This window comes from Simochromis diagramma, unplaced genomic scaffold (assembly GCF_900408965.1).
Source record: "Simochromis diagramma unplaced genomic scaffold, fSimDia1.1 OVJJ01000293.1, whole genome shotgun sequence".
NCBI classification, from domain to species: Eukaryota; Metazoa; Chordata; class Actinopteri; order Cichliformes; family Cichlidae; genus Simochromis; species Simochromis diagramma.
This window is the reverse complement of record NW_024386801.1, coordinates 18,731,669-18,749,090: the sequence shown is the minus strand read 5'-3', so window position 1 is coordinate 18,749,090 and position 17,422 is coordinate 18,731,669. Positions and strand designations below refer to the sequence as shown.

At 40.6% G+C, this 17,422-nt stretch overlaps 1 protein-coding gene and 1 long non-coding RNA gene across 13 annotated transcripts in view; one reads left to right on the top strand and one right to left on the bottom strand.

The window, feature by feature from the left end:
* Positions 1 to 17,422, top strand: part of LOC120730143 (AP-3 complex subunit beta-2) — a 63,348-nt gene that overhangs the window by 41,335 nt on the left and 4,591 nt on the right. For 3 of the 12 annotated variants that reach the window (XM_040026315.1, XM_040026310.1, XM_040026307.1), the window contains exons 17-28: positions 9 to 139; positions 4,366 to 4,404; positions 5,132 to 5,246; positions 7,323 to 7,500; positions 7,641 to 7,806; positions 8,227 to 8,314; positions 8,853 to 8,962; positions 9,089 to 9,317; positions 10,281 to 10,365; positions 13,609 to 13,706; positions 14,643 to 14,663; positions 16,819 to 16,957. In XM_040026315.1, coding sequence (XP_039882249.1) covers positions 9 to 139; positions 4,366 to 4,404; positions 5,132 to 5,246; positions 7,323 to 7,500; positions 7,641 to 7,806; positions 8,227 to 8,314; positions 8,853 to 8,962; positions 9,089 to 9,317; positions 10,281 to 10,365; positions 13,609 to 13,706; positions 14,643 to 14,663; positions 16,819 to 16,957 — 1,399 coding nt within the window. The remainder of the gene's footprint in view (positions 1 to 8; positions 140 to 4,365; positions 4,405 to 5,131; positions 5,247 to 7,322; positions 7,501 to 7,640; positions 7,807 to 8,226; positions 8,315 to 8,852; positions 8,963 to 9,088; positions 9,318 to 10,280; positions 10,366 to 13,608; positions 13,707 to 14,642; positions 14,664 to 16,818; positions 16,958 to 17,422) is intronic. The other 9 variants (XM_040026316.1, XM_040026311.1, XM_040026317.1 and 6 more) reach the window with 6 other exon arrangements.
* On the bottom strand, positions 2,215 to 4,866 carry LOC120730151. Its single transcript, XR_005695063.1, has 3 exons — positions 4,757 to 4,866; positions 4,432 to 4,436; positions 2,215 to 2,225 (listed from the first exon to the last, which is right to left on the bottom strand). It is a non-coding gene; the product is annotated as an uncharacterized LOC120730151 (long non-coding RNA).

Below are 17,422 nucleotides of genomic sequence, written 5' to 3'. Positions count from 1 at the left end.
TTTTGCAGATCGAGACCACTTCCAGTTGGGTTCACTCTCCCACCTGTTGAATGCCAAGGCTGGGGGCTACCAGGAGTTGCCTGACTGGCCTGAAGCTGCCCCTGATCCCTCCGTGCGCAACGTGGAGGTGAAGGAGTCTGTGCGTGCAGTGGGAACAGTAACACACAGAGACACAGGGGCCCTCTGGGGGCCCCCAAAGAATGGAGGGGAGCGAGAGTTGCTCCTTCCCCAGAGCAGTGCCTCAGAGGGGTTGGACAGAGTCACCAGAGCCTGACACTAACTCCAATATAACATTGATTCCTCTTTCACTGGTCATCTTTCATTTGCTTACAGCTCATTAGCATTAACAGCTCATCCTTTTTGGTCTCCATCTACTTCAAAATGGATGCTGCTTAACAACTTCCCCATCCATGGAGGAGAATGAGTCACAAAGGAGAAAAGAGGATTATTTTCATATTAATGAGAGAACATGTTAGACAGAAAGTGCCTAATTTGAGAACACCCGAATCATTATAGAAACAGTCAGTGGCATGAAGCTCCACCTCATCCTCTCTGCTGCACTCGCTTCTGTTCAGCAGCAGCTCACTCGCCCCATCCAGATGTTTCCTGACAGCTGTTTGAGCCAATAGCACATGCGATAGAGAAGAGAACAGATTTTAACAGCAGCATGCTGACAGTAGTATTAATGTTTAGTCAATACTTAAAACACAAAAGTCTGTCAGCCCAAATCTCCAAAGCCTCCTCTTCTTCTCCATCCCATTCACTCCATGTGCCATCGGTTCATCAGTTAAATTAACGTGAAATCAAGACTTGAGTGTTTTCACTACTCCATCTAAAAAAAGAAGAAAAGGAGACAAAACTTTAAATTTCAGTAGTGACCTCAAGGCTTGATTTTGTTGTGACATGTGTTTCATAACAATAATGTTGCTTTTTAACACACAGCGCAGTAATCCATGTCGTGTCTCTTTAAGTGTGAAGCACATTTCAATGTGGTGCTACAGGCGCCTTTCATGTTCTTGACCATGATGTGTGACACACGGCCATGACACATCAGTGTTTTCCCAAGTGGATCTTTACTTTTAGAAAATTGTTGTTTTGTCATCAGGATGGCTTTTTATCGTGTGGTAATGCAGCTGTGACTAAGGAAAAATACGTGTGCAGATTGCTGAATGTTTGCTTAGTCTGTGGAGGACTTACTCGCACGGTGGTAGTGAAACATGAACCAGAGACTGTTTGCCTTCAAGGTAAAAGCTGAGCCTTTTGAAATGTGCTGGTCACAGCAGTAAGGCACAATTTTTTACTTTGAAGGAGAATTCTCTGCTTTTCCAGTTTGCGTCATATTTCTCACAGTTTCATTGCTGCTCGGCTAGTTTTCTCCCTCTGAGTGATCTGGGAATCTCTCAGCGTCTGTGTTTTTATACACAAACTGAGTCGCACCGGCCGTGACACCTGCACGAGGTTACAAACACGGAGCCGTGCACGACCAGCTGAAATGACAGCTTTGCCAGGGCGAGAGCGGCGGGTGCAACAGGCTCATCACTTGCCTTTGCTTGAACCTGTCAAATTCGTAAATATCTATATATAGTTATCAATGTGCAAATGTACAAAAAAAAAAGAAGAAAAAATGAAAAAAATTTTCAGGGGGGCCATTTTTGCCTTTATTTGATATTGGACTAAAACCACTGCGTTTCTGCTGCATTGCATATCGTCACCCACTCAACCAGTGGGCTAAACTAGCACTCTGTAAGTGTAAAAATTAAGGAATCACTAAAGCAAAAAAAAGGTTATGAGCAGTAGATTACTAGAGTGATTTATGAGCTGTTACACGAAGATATAAATGCATGCAAATTAGTCAACAAGTTATTTTTCTGCTAAAATTCCAAACAATACTTGTGGCCAGCCTTCCAAAAGCTGGGATCTGCCAGTTTTCCTTGTTTTAAGAGTATATTTAAGCTTATTAATACTGATTAGGTTCAGTTAGGTGTGTGTTTTTATATCCAGTCAGACTCGTTTAATTCCCCTCTTGATATCTTGCGGCTAAAATGCAGTTGTAATCAGCAGCAAAGCTAAATTTCACAAATTTCAGAACATAGGGAGTGCTGAGGGAAGAAATCAGACCGAAAAGCTATAGTGTGCCTTTCAAATCATTATTACACATCATTTGTAGTTAAAGAGCAAAAACAAGCAGAGCTGTAAAACACTCAGTACTGTCCTCTGAAGTTCAGCTGCTGGAAAAACCTCTCTGGGTTATTCTGAAAGTCTCGCATTGCATCCACTCACGTTGTGGCTGTTAAAGCTGGGAGGGTCAGTGAATCTTCTGAAGCCTCAGCCTCTCTGACAGACTCTCCCTCTGCTATACGGTCCTCCACAGACAGAGGAGGTCATAACCACCGGAGAGGGGCGGATCGGCTTACTAGGAGACTGGCGAGAGGTGCCCCTCCCTTTGAGTTTGGAAATGCAGTGGTGTTTGCGTTGATGACTGCTCTCTCTGTTTCTTCCCTGCCTGTCAGTTAACGTCTAAACTGCTGATGTTGGCATTTATACAAAATGATTTACACATTTCATATCACACAATAATCACAGTGTGTGAATGGGTGGATGACTGGATGTGTAAAGCGCTTTGGGGTCCTTAGGGACTAGTAAAGCGCTATATAAATACAGGCCATTTACCATTTAGGTGGCATCATAGAAATAAATCCTCTGTCAGTTCACACGAAGTAAGGCTGACCACTGTGTTTGTTTCAAGCAGACAGAGTTCAGCTTTAAGGGGTCCAATAAATTGTTTAGTAATAAGCAGTGGGATAGAAGTTTCTTTAATTTTATAAACAAAGCTGATTCAAATTTGTAAATGAGACTAGTCAAAATCAATTCTTAATCTCAGGAAAAAATCTTCTAGTCTCAAGATTTACTTAATCATTAAGCTCCAACAGGGGCTTCCAAACGTATCACACTGTCTTTATCAGCAGTTTTGGGACTTCTCTTTCATATTGGCTGAAAATTTTAAATATACAGCGAGTTTCATGAGAAAAAATCTTCATGTTCTTATCTTAAACCTCTCCACCTGCCAGCTTGGAAAACATGTACCTGTGAAGCTTACAGGTGCATGCTGTCCAAACCCACCTGATGAGTGCCTCCTGCACATGAGATTTTTGTTCGTTTGTCCAAACACTGCCCGAAAACGAGTTTGAAGCAGTAATTTAGTGGCAGGAGTGAAATAAAAGGACCTACAAGAACCGGAAAAGATTAATATTTAGCAGGAAGGTATATTGTGAGAGCAGAGCTGTAGAAGTTAATCCTCTGACAGAAAGTTATTCATTCTTAAAGACTTTTTCCAGGCTTTGCTTTAGAAAGCAGAAGTGCTGATGCTCAATGCCAGGCTAGTTCTGCCTCAGTGCCTTTTGATAAGCAGCCAACATTTAGACAGGGTAGATTACTGAAATGAACATTATGCTACATTGTAGAAGCTCGGGGAGCTTCCATAGTCTATAGAAAATAGACATCGTAGGAGTGGTCATGTGACACGTGAAGATAGTACAGTAGTGGAAGGATGAAGAGTGTTTCGCTTTGGGGTTAGCTAAAACCTCCTTTTTTAAGTTTCTAAATGTTAAAGAAATCTACACTACTAAGGAACAGATCTGTTTATCTTATTGTTTCTCTTTCACTCAGGTGCACTTTTTAGTGACGCCAACATAGAACAGAAGCCTTGTGAGAGCTTAAAGCAAAACAAAAGATTTTAACCTGCTGACGGGGACTCCTCCAGGTCTCCTCCCGTCCATCTGCTTGGTTTTCTTCATGAAGTTTGTGACTTGCTTGCTGAACACGTCACAAATGTTGTCACGTGATATTTTTTTATTTTTGATTGATGTGATTTGTTCTCAGATTTCTTCCTCCACCCCTCTGCTGCTCCACCTGTGCTGCTCTTCATTCTGCCCATCTAACCCATGCTAGCATACCATACTTTGTTGCTGGTGAAGACTAAGTGCATTTCATGTATTTTTTTTTTGATGTATTGGTGAAGTAGTGAATGCTAATGTTGACTTTTAATTTGACAGTATGAGTACGTATTAAGGTATATCCAGTAGTTATATTGGAGTATGTTGATTTTTTTACCAACAGAAGTTGTCCTTTTGATTACTTTTATCAAATACTGTGTTTAAAAGTTATCATGTAATTAAATTTAGGATTATTCTTATTATTTTGTCTCTGTGATATCCAAAACTGTTCTCACACATTCTTATTTTTTAGCCCCTGAAACCTTCCTGTGCCTGTTTCTCTTGCTCTCCTGACTTTTATTCTGAAAGAAACCTCTTCCTTCTTTTTTCCTCATCTCCATCCCAATCTTTTTTTTTTCCCTACGTCTGCCAGGTTTTTACGCTGCTTGAAAGAGTCACAACATTAACAAGTGTGAGTCAGTTAGCGGCAAACAGCCACACGTTCTTGAGCCTCAACCCATATAGCCGCAAAAACCCAAGTGCTTTTAAACTGAACGCCTCCCTCCCGCATATAGTAGTCGCTGTTCTGTGCTTAGCTCAGCCAAAGCTACCTGAAACACAGCACCCTGTTCCTCTCTACCATTAAAGAAGTGATTCTTTTAGCAGGCAGATCAGTGCTCAGGCACGTCACGCATCATTAGGCTCCTTGTGGGTATTAAGTGGGGCTGAGATGTCCGTGCTCATTAGCAGATGGCTCTGGTTAATGAGTTTGGTCACAGAAAAAGCAGATGGCCTTTTCTTTTTAAGTGTAGGAGGATAGTTACTGCTCCTCAAAGATATCACTTCTCTTAATGGAACTGCTCCCTTATTATTACAAGAAAAGCATTTCTGCAACTGGTCATGAAGGCAACACCTGGTGCTAACGTCTTTGTGTGCAAAAACAGAAAACTCTAATGCAAACAAGTAAACCACTCGCTCCATTGAAGCATTGGTGTAAATTTGCTCCCTGGCTGTGGGATCTGAGAGCAGATCTGCAGCAGCGATGGCTGGCTTCTTTTGGCTGCATCACGCCCAGGCAGAGGCACTCATGGCCATGCTATCTGCCCACGTTTCTGCTTCTGTCTGAGGGTTTTCTCTCTGAGGCGGGGCTGGAGGCTTACTGTTTGTACTCTCGCTTTTTCCGTTCTGTTTTATGCCAGGTGCCTGAGTGGACCAAATGCAGTAGCCGTGAGAAGAGGAAGGAGAAGAAAGTAGAAAAGCCGTTCTACACCGACTCAGAGGGAGAGTCTGGTCCTACGGAGTCTGCTGACAGTGGTAACTTTAGGCTGCTGGCACTGATAGCATGGTCATTTTTTTGACTACATAAGTAGTGCTCACAACAGGGGTGTGTGTTTGTGTGTGTTTGTGTGAGAGACTTTTGAGTCAGTGTGAATGATCTTGGTAGGGGCTGGTAAAACGAGATAGTCTCAAAGAATAAGCTCATTATCAATTGAATTTTATTACAAATCACAACAACTGTTACCTCAATGTGCTTTATATTGTAAAGACCCACAGAATAAGTCCTAATAATCATATCACCCCCTTTGAGCAAGCCCTTGAGATTTGTGTTGTTGACCAATTCTATAAAAATCTAAAGAAATAAGGTCCATCTCTCAATCCTTTCTAACTTTCATACCCTGTTTGTGGCACTCAGGTCCAAGTCCAGCTGTATAAATCTTTAAAATTGGTCATAATGCCCTAAGACAACTAGAGACTTCAACAGCAATAACAATATTGGCTGCAGACTATTTCTCGGGGGGGTTAATGCACATTTAATGTATTAACAGAAGAACAGAAGAAATGTATTGTACTTTGATTTATTGGCAATGGAAAAAAATATAGAATGTTACCAGAAAAGACGTAATGAAGAATTTCAGAATGCCAACGGCTGCTTTTAACCTGCGTATATATGGTGCTGTCTCATGACTTCTCGTGAGGTTTCAGGACCTCATGATGTATCGTGAGGCAGCAAAAGTCAAATCAATTCTGCTCTTATTGAGGATCATTATCTGAGGACCACATTTGGAGGTGACTCAAGGCAGAACTGAAAAGAAACAAAACTTGTCTTGTTCATACATGGACCTCATTCACTCCCAGTGCACAAATCTGTTCATCCAAATGTTTTCACCTGCTTTATTCTGCAAGTGCATTAACAGCAACAAGCACGCCCGTATAATTATACTGATCCTGATTTCCTAATGTAATGCATTATTATCTTATTTTAACATTTAAAAGCAGCTCTGTGAACATTAGTAAAGCCACGATGTTATTTTAAAAAATAGATTTGAATCATATGAGTAAAATAAGACACTAGGTAGCAGTATATAATGCTGCCTGTGTAATTTTCCAAAATGTTTTCTGAGTTTAGTGTGGAATTTTCAGTACATAAAAATATTCCCCATTAATTACAGCGTGAGATGCGGAAGTAGAGCTACTAAGGAATACGTCCCTCAACCTTAAAATAACTCTAATAACACCTTGAGATGGGGAAATATAGAAAAGCCTCATTACTTCCAGTATAATTTTGTCTCTTATTGTCTAAAATACACCAAAATCACTTAAAAATACAAATAGGGTGAGGTATATCACCAGTTGCTGCATGTCGTCCTCCTGCTCTTCCTCCCAGCCTTCCCATCTTTTCTCCCCCGTCCTGTTTAAATAAAAGCTAAAAAGCCCAATAAACATATTACAAATTTGCTTCAAGAGTTATTAAGCCTCAAGTTTAGGCACTGAAAATTACATCCTATTACTTTTGGGAAATTGCAAAATACGTTGTGGCCTTTACTGTATGAAGTGCTAATTTGGATATTATCCCTGTACTCTGATTAAACAGAAAGTAAACCCCTAAATGTCTGATTCCATCTGATCAGTTATCTTTAATTGATAATCTTCTTAACAGAAGATTATCAATATTCCTCACTATTACTGCTGCAGAAACTATCATCGGCTACAATAATATTATAGACAATATGCAGTTTTGTGAGTGCGGGTGTAGCATAAAACACGTCTGTCTTTAGTGCTTTCTGATGTGTCTGCCTCAGCTTCACGCTGAAAGAAAATCTGAGAATGTCAGTTAAAAGTTCTGCTTTATCTTTTTTTCTTTTTCCTCGCCTCTGGAGGAAAAAAGTGTCTGAGGCATCAATAATACAAAGAATAATAAAAGTTTGATCTCCTCTCTGGTTTTGATGATCTCGACTCTTTTTGATGGTAAAACAGTTTAACACGCAGACGTCTCACTCAGTCCAGCTGCTTTGTTTGTCAGAGGACGCCGTGTACGATGTGAATACCAACAGCCTTCAGATCACACTTACTCTGTGTAGCCTTTCTAACCTCTGACCTCTCCCTCCACAGAGTCAGACTCTGCCAGTGGCTCGGAAAGCAGCAGTGGCAGCGAGGAGAGCGGGTCGGGATCAGAGAGCGAAGAGAGTAAGGAAGCCTCCGAGTCTGAGGAAGAAGAAGAGGAGGAGGAAGAGGAACAGAAGAAGAAAAAAAAGAAAGATCTAAAGAAGCCAGTGCAAGAAAGCGAAAGGTAGATGCTTTAAACTGCATGCCATGTCAGGCATATTTGCTGGACTATGGATTTTATTATTAGAATTGGTGGTCGCTTTGTTTGGAGAAAATAAAGTTTGACTCCTTGGGGGAAGTTTGACCTCTGGTTTCCTTTGACAGTGAGCAGAGCAGCGAAGAAGAAGAGAGGAAGCACCAGAGGAAGAGTAAACCGCGCAAGAGCGAGTCAGAGTCTGAATCTGACGAAGATGAGGAAAGCGAGTCTGAAAGCAGCCAGTCAGAGTCTGAAGACTCGGAGTCAGAGGCTGAGGTCAAGAAGAAAAAAAAGGTGCAAACCAGGGTTAACTACAGAGAAAGACCACAGCAGCAGGGTGCATCAAAAACAATCATCAGATTTAAAAAGGCTGGGTTTTCTTTTTTAAGTAATGCACATAGAAGGTGCAATAAATATAGAAGTACATGACTGAATATAAGGTTTCACACAGCCCCTGCTGTTGTTATGCTACCTACCACCAACCATGTGAAGCTAATGAATCCGCTCTTTCCATCAGTGCGTGTTTCTATCGTTAGCGGTGAATAAAAGCACTTTTAAACCAGATTATTCTTTTTGATACAGCCTGTATCTAAGAAGCCACTAAAATTCTTATAACCTTAGCATTTCAAAATACAAGAGAGCGCAGTTGTGCCCCTTTTCCTATACAGCAGCATGAACAGCGTCTATTCGTGACAGTTTTTCTTTGTTCTCCAGACGGCTGAATCTAAACCTCCTCCCAAGCCTCTCAAGAAAGAGAGCAAGAAAGAAAAGAAAGAAATGTCTCTGCTCGACCTTGATGATTGTAAGTTGTTTTTGTTTCTTTTTCTCGATCTTTCCAGCTTTTCTTCTCAGACAGTAGGAAATGTATGGCACTCTCTTTAGAACGGAAAGCAGTCTAAGCAGAGGTGTCCACGTCTACCTCTTCCCAGAACCGTCTTCATCTCTTTCATCTGAGAATCTCATCCCATTTCAAAATGCACAAACCACTTCTGAATTAGATCCAGTTCAGATGCCTGAACCATCTCATTAGCTCTTTTTGAGGAGCAGCAGCTATAATCTGAGCCCCTTTTAGATGACTGAGCTCAAGGGTTTGGTCACCACCCACAGATGTGTCCACAGAATAGGTAGGAAAGTAGAGCTTCCATTAAACTGATGCTCTCCCCTCATTCATAAACAAACGTCCAAGATACTTAATCTCTCAACCAGACTTGGAGATGCTAATTCACACCTAAACCCCTTCACAGTCTACAAAGATGCCAAAGGAAAAAAATCCATTAGATGACTGCACACTGGTCTGAATTTGGGAACATCATCCCGTGTCTTGTTTCTTTCTTTCTTAGTTGAACCTGCTCCCTCACCACAAGTCACACCGGTCAACACCTTCCTATCCAACAGCCTCGTGACCGACCTGGAGGGGCTGTCTTTGTCTGACTCTGTCCTCTCCCCAGCAGTAAGTGTTTCATATTATTTGCTTGTTGACATCTTTATTCTCTGTTAGTGAAGCGATGAAATGAAAATGAAGAGGAGGGGGGGAAAAAACTAAAGCAGATGACAAACCAGAGAGGTCTTTTTACAGACCATTGCTCCCTCCAGCGCGCTGAAGAGCTACGAGCTGCTTCACCGGATCACGGGTGAGGGTCTGTCGGTGGAGTACTGTTTCAGCCGGCAGCCTTTCAGCCCTGACGCCAACATGGTGGCGGTGCAGATGCAGTTCACCAACAACGCCTCTTCCGACACCAAGAACCTGCACATAGAGGATGTGAAGCTCCAGTCTGGGATGAGGGTCAAGGAGTTCCCAGAGATTGGTGTGTGAGATTGTCCACTGTGTACATGCACGGGCATATGAAATACAACCCTGCTGGCAGTGCTTGGAAACTGCACTGTTCATTACACCAGATAAAACAGACGTACTTGTTGCAGATGTCTGTGTTTTTTCTATTACAATAATTTTGCTTCAGGGAAAGCTGTAAATAAGATGCTGAATTTTTGTGACTATGAAGTTGAAAATTCTAATTTAAGTTTGTTCATAGACAAGAAGGGGACCATCAGCCTGCTACATATTAAAATATACATATCAGCTCATTTAAATTCCTCCATTAAACTTATTATCAACATGAAATACAAGTTTGATGGATTTCTGTCCTTTCACCTAACGGCAACAGGTTGCAAGCTGCCTCTATGACCTGTACACGGGCAACCACACAGACACCAGTATCCTGATAATTAGTGTTAAGCCACAGACTGGTAAAACACTGGAACTTTGTTCACCAAAATGTCTTGAACTAGCTCTGCCACTCAGTAACCAATAATATTACTCATGTAATTCTATCAAAAAGCTGCAAAACACCATAAATATGGGCGCAGTGGTTACAGTTCAGTGACTTGAATGTCCCTACCTGAGGCCTGACATCAGCTACAGCTACAGCTGGCACAGATGCCACGAGTTATGTGCCCTTAAATTTAAAACCTTAATAAAACCCAGTCTGTAAATAATGTTGCCTTCATCACTCGAGTTGGGCATTTTAACATGTCCATCAGGGTTGACTTGACTTAGAGAAAAACAAAGTGTGGCAGTTTTGAAGTTGTCAGCAGCGCCTCCATCTCAGTTTTCTTCTTAGAGGACACTTTTTGTACAAGGACGTCTCAGATGTTTCAGTATGAACATTCACATCCTAATCTTTGTCTCGGTTTTTCTTGTGACTTTTAAGAGTTGTGCCTGTTTTTTGTGTGGAAACACTAAAGGCTTTTTCTTTCCTCCATGTCCACAGAGCTACTTCCGGCAGGTGAGACGGCCACAGCTGTGATGGGCATCGATTTCTGTGATTCAACGCAAGCAGCAAACTTCCAGCTGTGGTGAGACGGACTCTTGATTACAGAGGGTAGACCTCCTGTGCAGTCCTGCTTCTGGTTGCTGGTCTGCTTCATTTTTGGGATTTACTAGATTTGCATTTGTGCTGCAGCAGTTAGTCTGCTAAGCCACTGATATGTTGATATACAGACAGGAAGTTAGTTAATTATTTGGAAAAACTCTTGATTCGATTCAGTTCACGTTTAATAATATCAGAGAAAACACTCCAGTGGTTTCTGAATTTCTTTAAATCTACAGGCAGTCATTTTTGAGGTTAATGGGAAAAAAATTGTTGTACTTATAAATATACACAGATTATTGTGCAATTATGTCTTCCAACAAACTGATGCGCTTTTCATTAATAAGTATATAAGACCGGCTCCGGTCCAAGCCCAACACTTGGATCTGCTTCAAAGAAAGTTTCACTAACACCAGTTAAAAGCAGCTATCTGAGGCTAGCATCAACACTTAACTAGGGTGACCAACCGTCCACTTTTACTGGTGTCAAGCCAGCCTCCACTTTGTTTTACGTTCCCTGTGTATTCTGAGTATTATGGCAAAAGACGTGGTAACCTGATTTCAAAATAAAAGCTTCGGAAGCATGATTTCAAAATAAAGGCCAACTTTCAGTAAATTAAGAGCACATTCACAAATATCAATTAGTCTTGTTTGCACACTAATGTTGGATACAAATGACGTACCCCAGTATTCTAGTAGCAACATGTCAATATTAAAGCCATCTCCTTTTGGATTTCAAAGTAAAAGCCCTCTGAATGTTTATTTTTGAACTACTCTTTTAATTAATTCAGAATGGAAAACTCACGTTTCCACAGACTAGTTGCAGTCTATATTGAGTGTATACAACCCCATAGTGATACCATGTCAATGTCAATCATTCTTATTGTGCCTTTCAAATTAATGGCACGTTGAAATTGCCCATTTAAGACCTACCTTTCAATGATTTCAGAATGCTCTAAAAAGGAACATTTCTGTTTCCACAGGGTAATTCCACTTTAGATCAACAGTATACAACCCCACAGTGATACCATATCAATATCAAGTCAGTCTGATTTTGCTTTCCAAAATAAAAGCCTTTTCAAATTGCCCATATCTGACTTACTCTTGGAACGATTTCGAAATGCTCTAAAATGGAAAATTCCTGTTGCCACAGGGCAATTCCACTTTAGATCAACAGTATACAACCCCACAGTAAAACCATGTAAATTTCAAGTTGCTCTGATTTTGCCTTTCAAATTAATGGCCCGTCGAATTTGCCCATATGTGATATAGTCTTTCAATTACTTCAGAATGTTTTAAAAATGAAAATTGCTGTTTCCACAGGATAATTTCACTCTAGATCGACAGTGTACACTATCACGGGGATACCAAGTCAATTTCAAGTCACCTTGATTTTGCCTTTTAAAGTAATGGCCCGTTGAAATTGCCCATATATGACCCACTCTTTCACTGACTTCAGAATCCCCTTAAAAGCAAAGTTGCTGTTTCCACGAGATCATTTCACTCTACATTGGCAGTGTACAACCCCACAGTTTTATCACGTCAATATCTTGATTATAATTGTTTATGAGGTACTTTTTATAACTAATAATAATAATAATGGATTGGATTTATATAGCGCTTTTCAAGGCACCCAAAGCGCTTTACAATGCCACTATTCAATCACTCTCGCATTCACACACTGGTGGAGGCAAGTTACAGTTGTAGCCACAGCTGCCCTGGGGCAGACTGACAGAAGCGAGGCTGCCATATCGGGCCATCGGCCCCTCTGGCCAACACCAGTAGGTGGTAGGGTAAAGTGTCTTGTCCAAGGACACAACAACCAGGACAGAGAGCCCGGGGATCGAACCGGCGACCTTCCGGTTACAGATACGCTTCCCAACCCCCCTGAGCCAAGGAATAAAATATAGATTAAGGTTAAAAATGAAATAACTGTACAACACAAATTAGAATGAAGGGTAAATTTAACTGGGAGAATAAGATAAAATATATAAATTAAAGTTGAAAATAAAATAACTGTACAACAAAATACACAATACACAATATAGAACTATATAAGAATGTATGAAGAAATATAAATAAATATATACACAATAACAGCAGCGTGATTTAAGTAATTTAAGTAACAGGGCGCTATTAGGGTACAAGGTTGTGTCATGTAGATCTAACATTAGAGTTTGTAAACAAGCCTAAATTATATGTTATTATGTTCTTAACAAATCTGTTAATTCACTCGAAGTTGGCTTTTATTTTGAAATCCGGTTTCCACATCCCTTCCCGTAATACTTTGAATACACAGGGAACAGAAAACAAACTGGAGGCTGGCTTGACACAAGTCCACTATTCACGTTCTGTCCAGGGCATCCGGGGGGATTTTCGAGATTGATAAAAATGTCCGGGTTTTCCTACATTCTGACAGAGGACCCATGTGTTTGAAGTCATCCCCGAACTGCTGCTTTGTGAGCACTTGTAAGTTTTTCTGTGCTCACAGACGGGACAGACAGCGCGCAGCAACGCGCCTAATGATGTTTAAAAGATCCCAAAACGCAAGTGAATCTTTTCAGACAAACTGCAAAAGAAATTTCCCTCGTACCGACCCAGTACTGGTAATTTTTCTTATGCACATGAGGCATTATTTCTGTACCATTATTTAATTCCAGAGGCTTTTAAGTTATTTTTTTTGCACTTGTTGACTTGCAAAGTCCTATATGACAAATTTTATTTCACATTTCATTAACTGCACAGAGAAGGCATCGTTTAAATACGTTAAATATGTTTCTTTAAGCAAGTTCTTCATGACTGAGCCAAGTGTCCTCTTTTTTGGACATCAAAATATGGTCACCCTAACTTAACTGACTAAAAAGCTCAACAACTCGCCAAAGTATCGCTGTTATCGGACACAAGCTTTAATAGTTGCAGCTTTTGAAAGTTTGCATTGACTCTTTACTAATCTTTACTGATTTGAATCTTTGGGGGTTTTGCATAACATATTGATGACACCTACTGAAGCTTTGAGAAATACTGATGGACATTTTTCAGTTTCCTGTTGTTTTGAAAACAGTCATAAAATTACCATCAGACTGTCAGATCAGATATTTTACTTGTATAATTAAAAAAATCTTATTGCACCTCTGTCATCCCACCAGGGTCAGTGCTCTTTGGGAAGCTTTGAAGTTTAAGAACAAAAGACGAAATACAAATCCCTGACACTACCGTTCCTCCTTTTTCAGCACTCACACCAGGAAATTCTTCGTGTCGATCCAGCCACCTGTCGGGGAGCTGATGAGGCCCGTCTTCCTGACAGAGAACGAGTTTAAAAAGGAACAAGGTGAGTGAAAATAGGCCACAAAATATTTCTGATGTCTTGAATGTTGCGACCCCAAACCACTGTCTCAGTTGCTGCTTTAACACCAACACATCTTTAAATGTTGCATAGTCCAAACAGGGAGCTTGTTGACATGTTAACCAGTGAGCTAATGCTGCAGCGCTGCAACTCATAAGTTTTGTCCCTGAGTGTTAGTAGTCTACTCTGAATATACACTTCATATATTCTGTTCAAATATAGCGCTCATTTCATTAGACTGTGAATAACTGTTGTGATGGGGTTAAATGTTTGAAGTCATGTGGGAACCACATGTTGAATATCTAAAGTTAAAAAGTTAGCACATACATGAAACTTCAGGTTTGACTTGATTTGATAGCTGCAACTTTTGAACAGTCAATCAATGAAAATACAAATGAAAAAATTGCTGCTGATCAAAGACATTGAGATCTGCACTTTGATCTTTAACAGTTACGCAGAGAGAAAGCATGCAGTGATGCTCAGTCACCCGTTGATAATGTGCATCATATAGTGTGACACGATGAAATGAGGACCTTTTAATTAGAAAGTATATTTCACTTTTCCAAATGTGTGTTTTGTTTTGTTTTTCTTTTATAACATTGCGAGCAAGTCATTTGCCACATGCAGTAAACATCAAAGTAACTGCCTGATGTTTCTGAGTCTCCACATCATCCTTCCTCCAGAGCAGGAAACAGTTTTTTGTCCATCAGCTACGTTAAATCCACCAATACAAACCAAAGGTTTGCATTAGACGGTGTATGGTAGAGCAGCTGCAGACAGCGGTTCCCAGCATGTTTCTGGTTTCTGGTGTTCGTTTTCCATCCTAACAGTGATCGAGTTTTGAGCTCTAACAAGCCCACAATGACTCTTTAAACATGTGTCATATCCACGGTTCCTCCCTCTCCATACTCTCCCCAATAGAGAAGCTATTACACAATCTAGGTAAGTTGGCTTTAATAGATTTGTTGTTCCCAGCTGTCTGTGTGCCACCTTTCCTATAGCCAAACTCATCTTCACACAGACCACCCCCTCCTCCCATTCCCCTCCTCCCTCCTCCTTTAACACCTCGTGCTGACTCCCCCTCCTCCCTTCTTGCCTGGGTAATCAACACTTAACTGCATCTCCGGGTCTGTAGCTGCAGACACCTGCAAACCTGCCGCTCACACTCTCCTGCTCCACCAGGAATGGCTGGAAATGCTCATCCACTGATCCTCATTCACTGTTCCACATATACATCTGGCTCACAGCAGCACTCGATCATGTGCTTTCTGATAACCACCAACCATGCTGGGAGTTTGAACTGTTGGTCATCTTGTAGTGCATCGGTCTAACAGGCACTGGGTTTTGTTTTGCAGGTCAAAAGAGGTCTTGACATCTCAGTTAAAACCAGGTTATAGTCATTCAAGAGGAAATGATAACGTCTTTAATTCGTATTGAGGTCTAGTTTTTAAATCAGCAAATATTTGATTTAGTTCAGACTTTTGACTTTGGTCACTTTTAAACAAAACTTCAGCCCCTTTTTAACCAGTTCCAGGAACTAAGATCAGGATCTGGGAACTGAAGGAACCTATTTAACAAACTATTGTTAATACGTTTGTTAAATAGTGATTTACACCCTTTCAAAATGAGCCAAAGATATTGACCTAATCTAAAGAAACAGATTAGCTGTGACTTTAGGTCCAAAACATCTGAGTGTTGCGTTGAGATATCAGTCAAAGCTGAACTAGTGCGGGACCTACTCTCCTGTAATACCAGGTCATACCACAAGATGGCGCAATAAGTCCACGTAACCTTTCATTCCTTGCATTTTTATTTACATTGGCAGTCTGATTCTATACACTGTTCAGTATATTCACTCGTATACATGAGAGATCAAGCATGTGGATCCATCTGTGTGACCCCTTGAGAAAAAGGCCAAAAGTAGCTAAAGTCTGAGAGAGCAGCACACATCCAAAAACATTTCACCACACTCACTGGTATAACACTGCCCCCTGGTGGTGACAGTTTTAATAAAAATGGGAACCATTCTCAGTTAGGGGGAGGGACTTTGTGGTTGTTCCTTAAATATCTGTTTCATAATGCCTGTGCTGTGACTTGAAACAATCCTTATGCAGGTTTAGTTCTTAAATACTACAAAAAGTTCCTGCTGTGGAAACACTTTATATCTACCTGTAAGTGTAATAGAGAAAACATAAATTTCTGTTTGTGGGGAGCAGTTAAAGTAAACGTTTGACTGGTTTTCTGTGGGACCCACAACATTTTGTGCAATTTTAATTTTTTTCCCCTATTTTGTTTTTTTGTGCTCCCTCACACAACTTACTGCACAACCTCTTGGCAAGGAGCTACGATTTTATCAAATTTGGGTTGGTGTTATAAAAAAGTTCAAATGAAGCATGCATAGACACTAACACTACGAACGGACTGCAGTCTGTTTTAGCTAAATTTTCTGAATTTAAGTTTTCTGTCACTTGATTTATTATTGCAGCGATTTTAGGACTTGTTTTACATCAGAGCAGTATTGATATATAATACTGAAATACTAGTTTTAACCTGGACATTCAGGCGTCTTTTGACCAGCAAATCACCAAACAGTTGCTCTCTACAAGCCATCTTCGCACAAGTGAGAAAATTAGTACTGAATACCTCTTTCAACCAGAATTTCTGTCTTTGGAAATACTCTGGAAAATGGTGATTCGAGTTGGTTAGCAGTCAGAAATTTGCTTCTTTTGTGCTGTAAATTCACCAACAAAATCCTGTGTTCAGTGGGAAGCATGAGTACATTCCCGTGTTAAGTGTTAGTAGCATTTACAGTTCTTGATGTACTGAATATTACATCAGTCCCTCTGAGAACTTTAGCAATGTTCACTGCATTGTACAGTATATGTATATAATACTGTACATGTCTGAAGCTAGCAGATACCCTGAAAAAGAATAGCAATGGTTAAAAAAATGAACTCTGTTACTGTACATGTTGTCTTCTTCTTCTTATTATTATCATTACTACTATTATTAAGATTATTAACTGCTTTGCTTGTTTTGCTGCTGGGAGGGAGAGGATTCCTGTCTGACCAGTGCTCTGCTCCTACAACCTCCACAGGTCAGCTGATGGGCATGAACGAGATCACAGAGAAACTAACTTTGGACGTCAAGTGCCGAAACGAACACGCCATCGTCCAGAGAGTGACCACCGCTGCCAACCTCAGCAGAGTGCCCTGTGGGTCAGATAAAGAGTGCAGGTGAGAAAAATCACTCCTGAGCAAACACGTCTTGTTATCTGAGCCACCTTTTAATGCAAATAGCGCTCTGTGTGGTGTTTGTCTTCTGCAAAGGACACGGAATCATTTGGGAACAAGATCTTTGCCAAGATCAGCTTAAAAAATCACCTTAAAAGTGTGGCTTCACGTATTTTACGCAGATTTTAAAAATCCACTAAAGCAGTGGTTCCCAAACTTTTTTTGCTGGGCCCCCCTTTGTTTTACAAGAAAAATGCACACACACATCCTCCAACCACACACCCCCATATTTTGCTCCATTGCGGTTTATTTCACACCTCAAACATTTAGTAAACAATTAAGCAAATACAAGTAATCTGCAATAAATTACAGGTAGTAATAAAATAAACTACTAACTCTTTTACGCTGCATCCGCACCTACACGGGTATTTTTGAAAACGCAGCTGTTTCGTCCACACGTAAACGGCG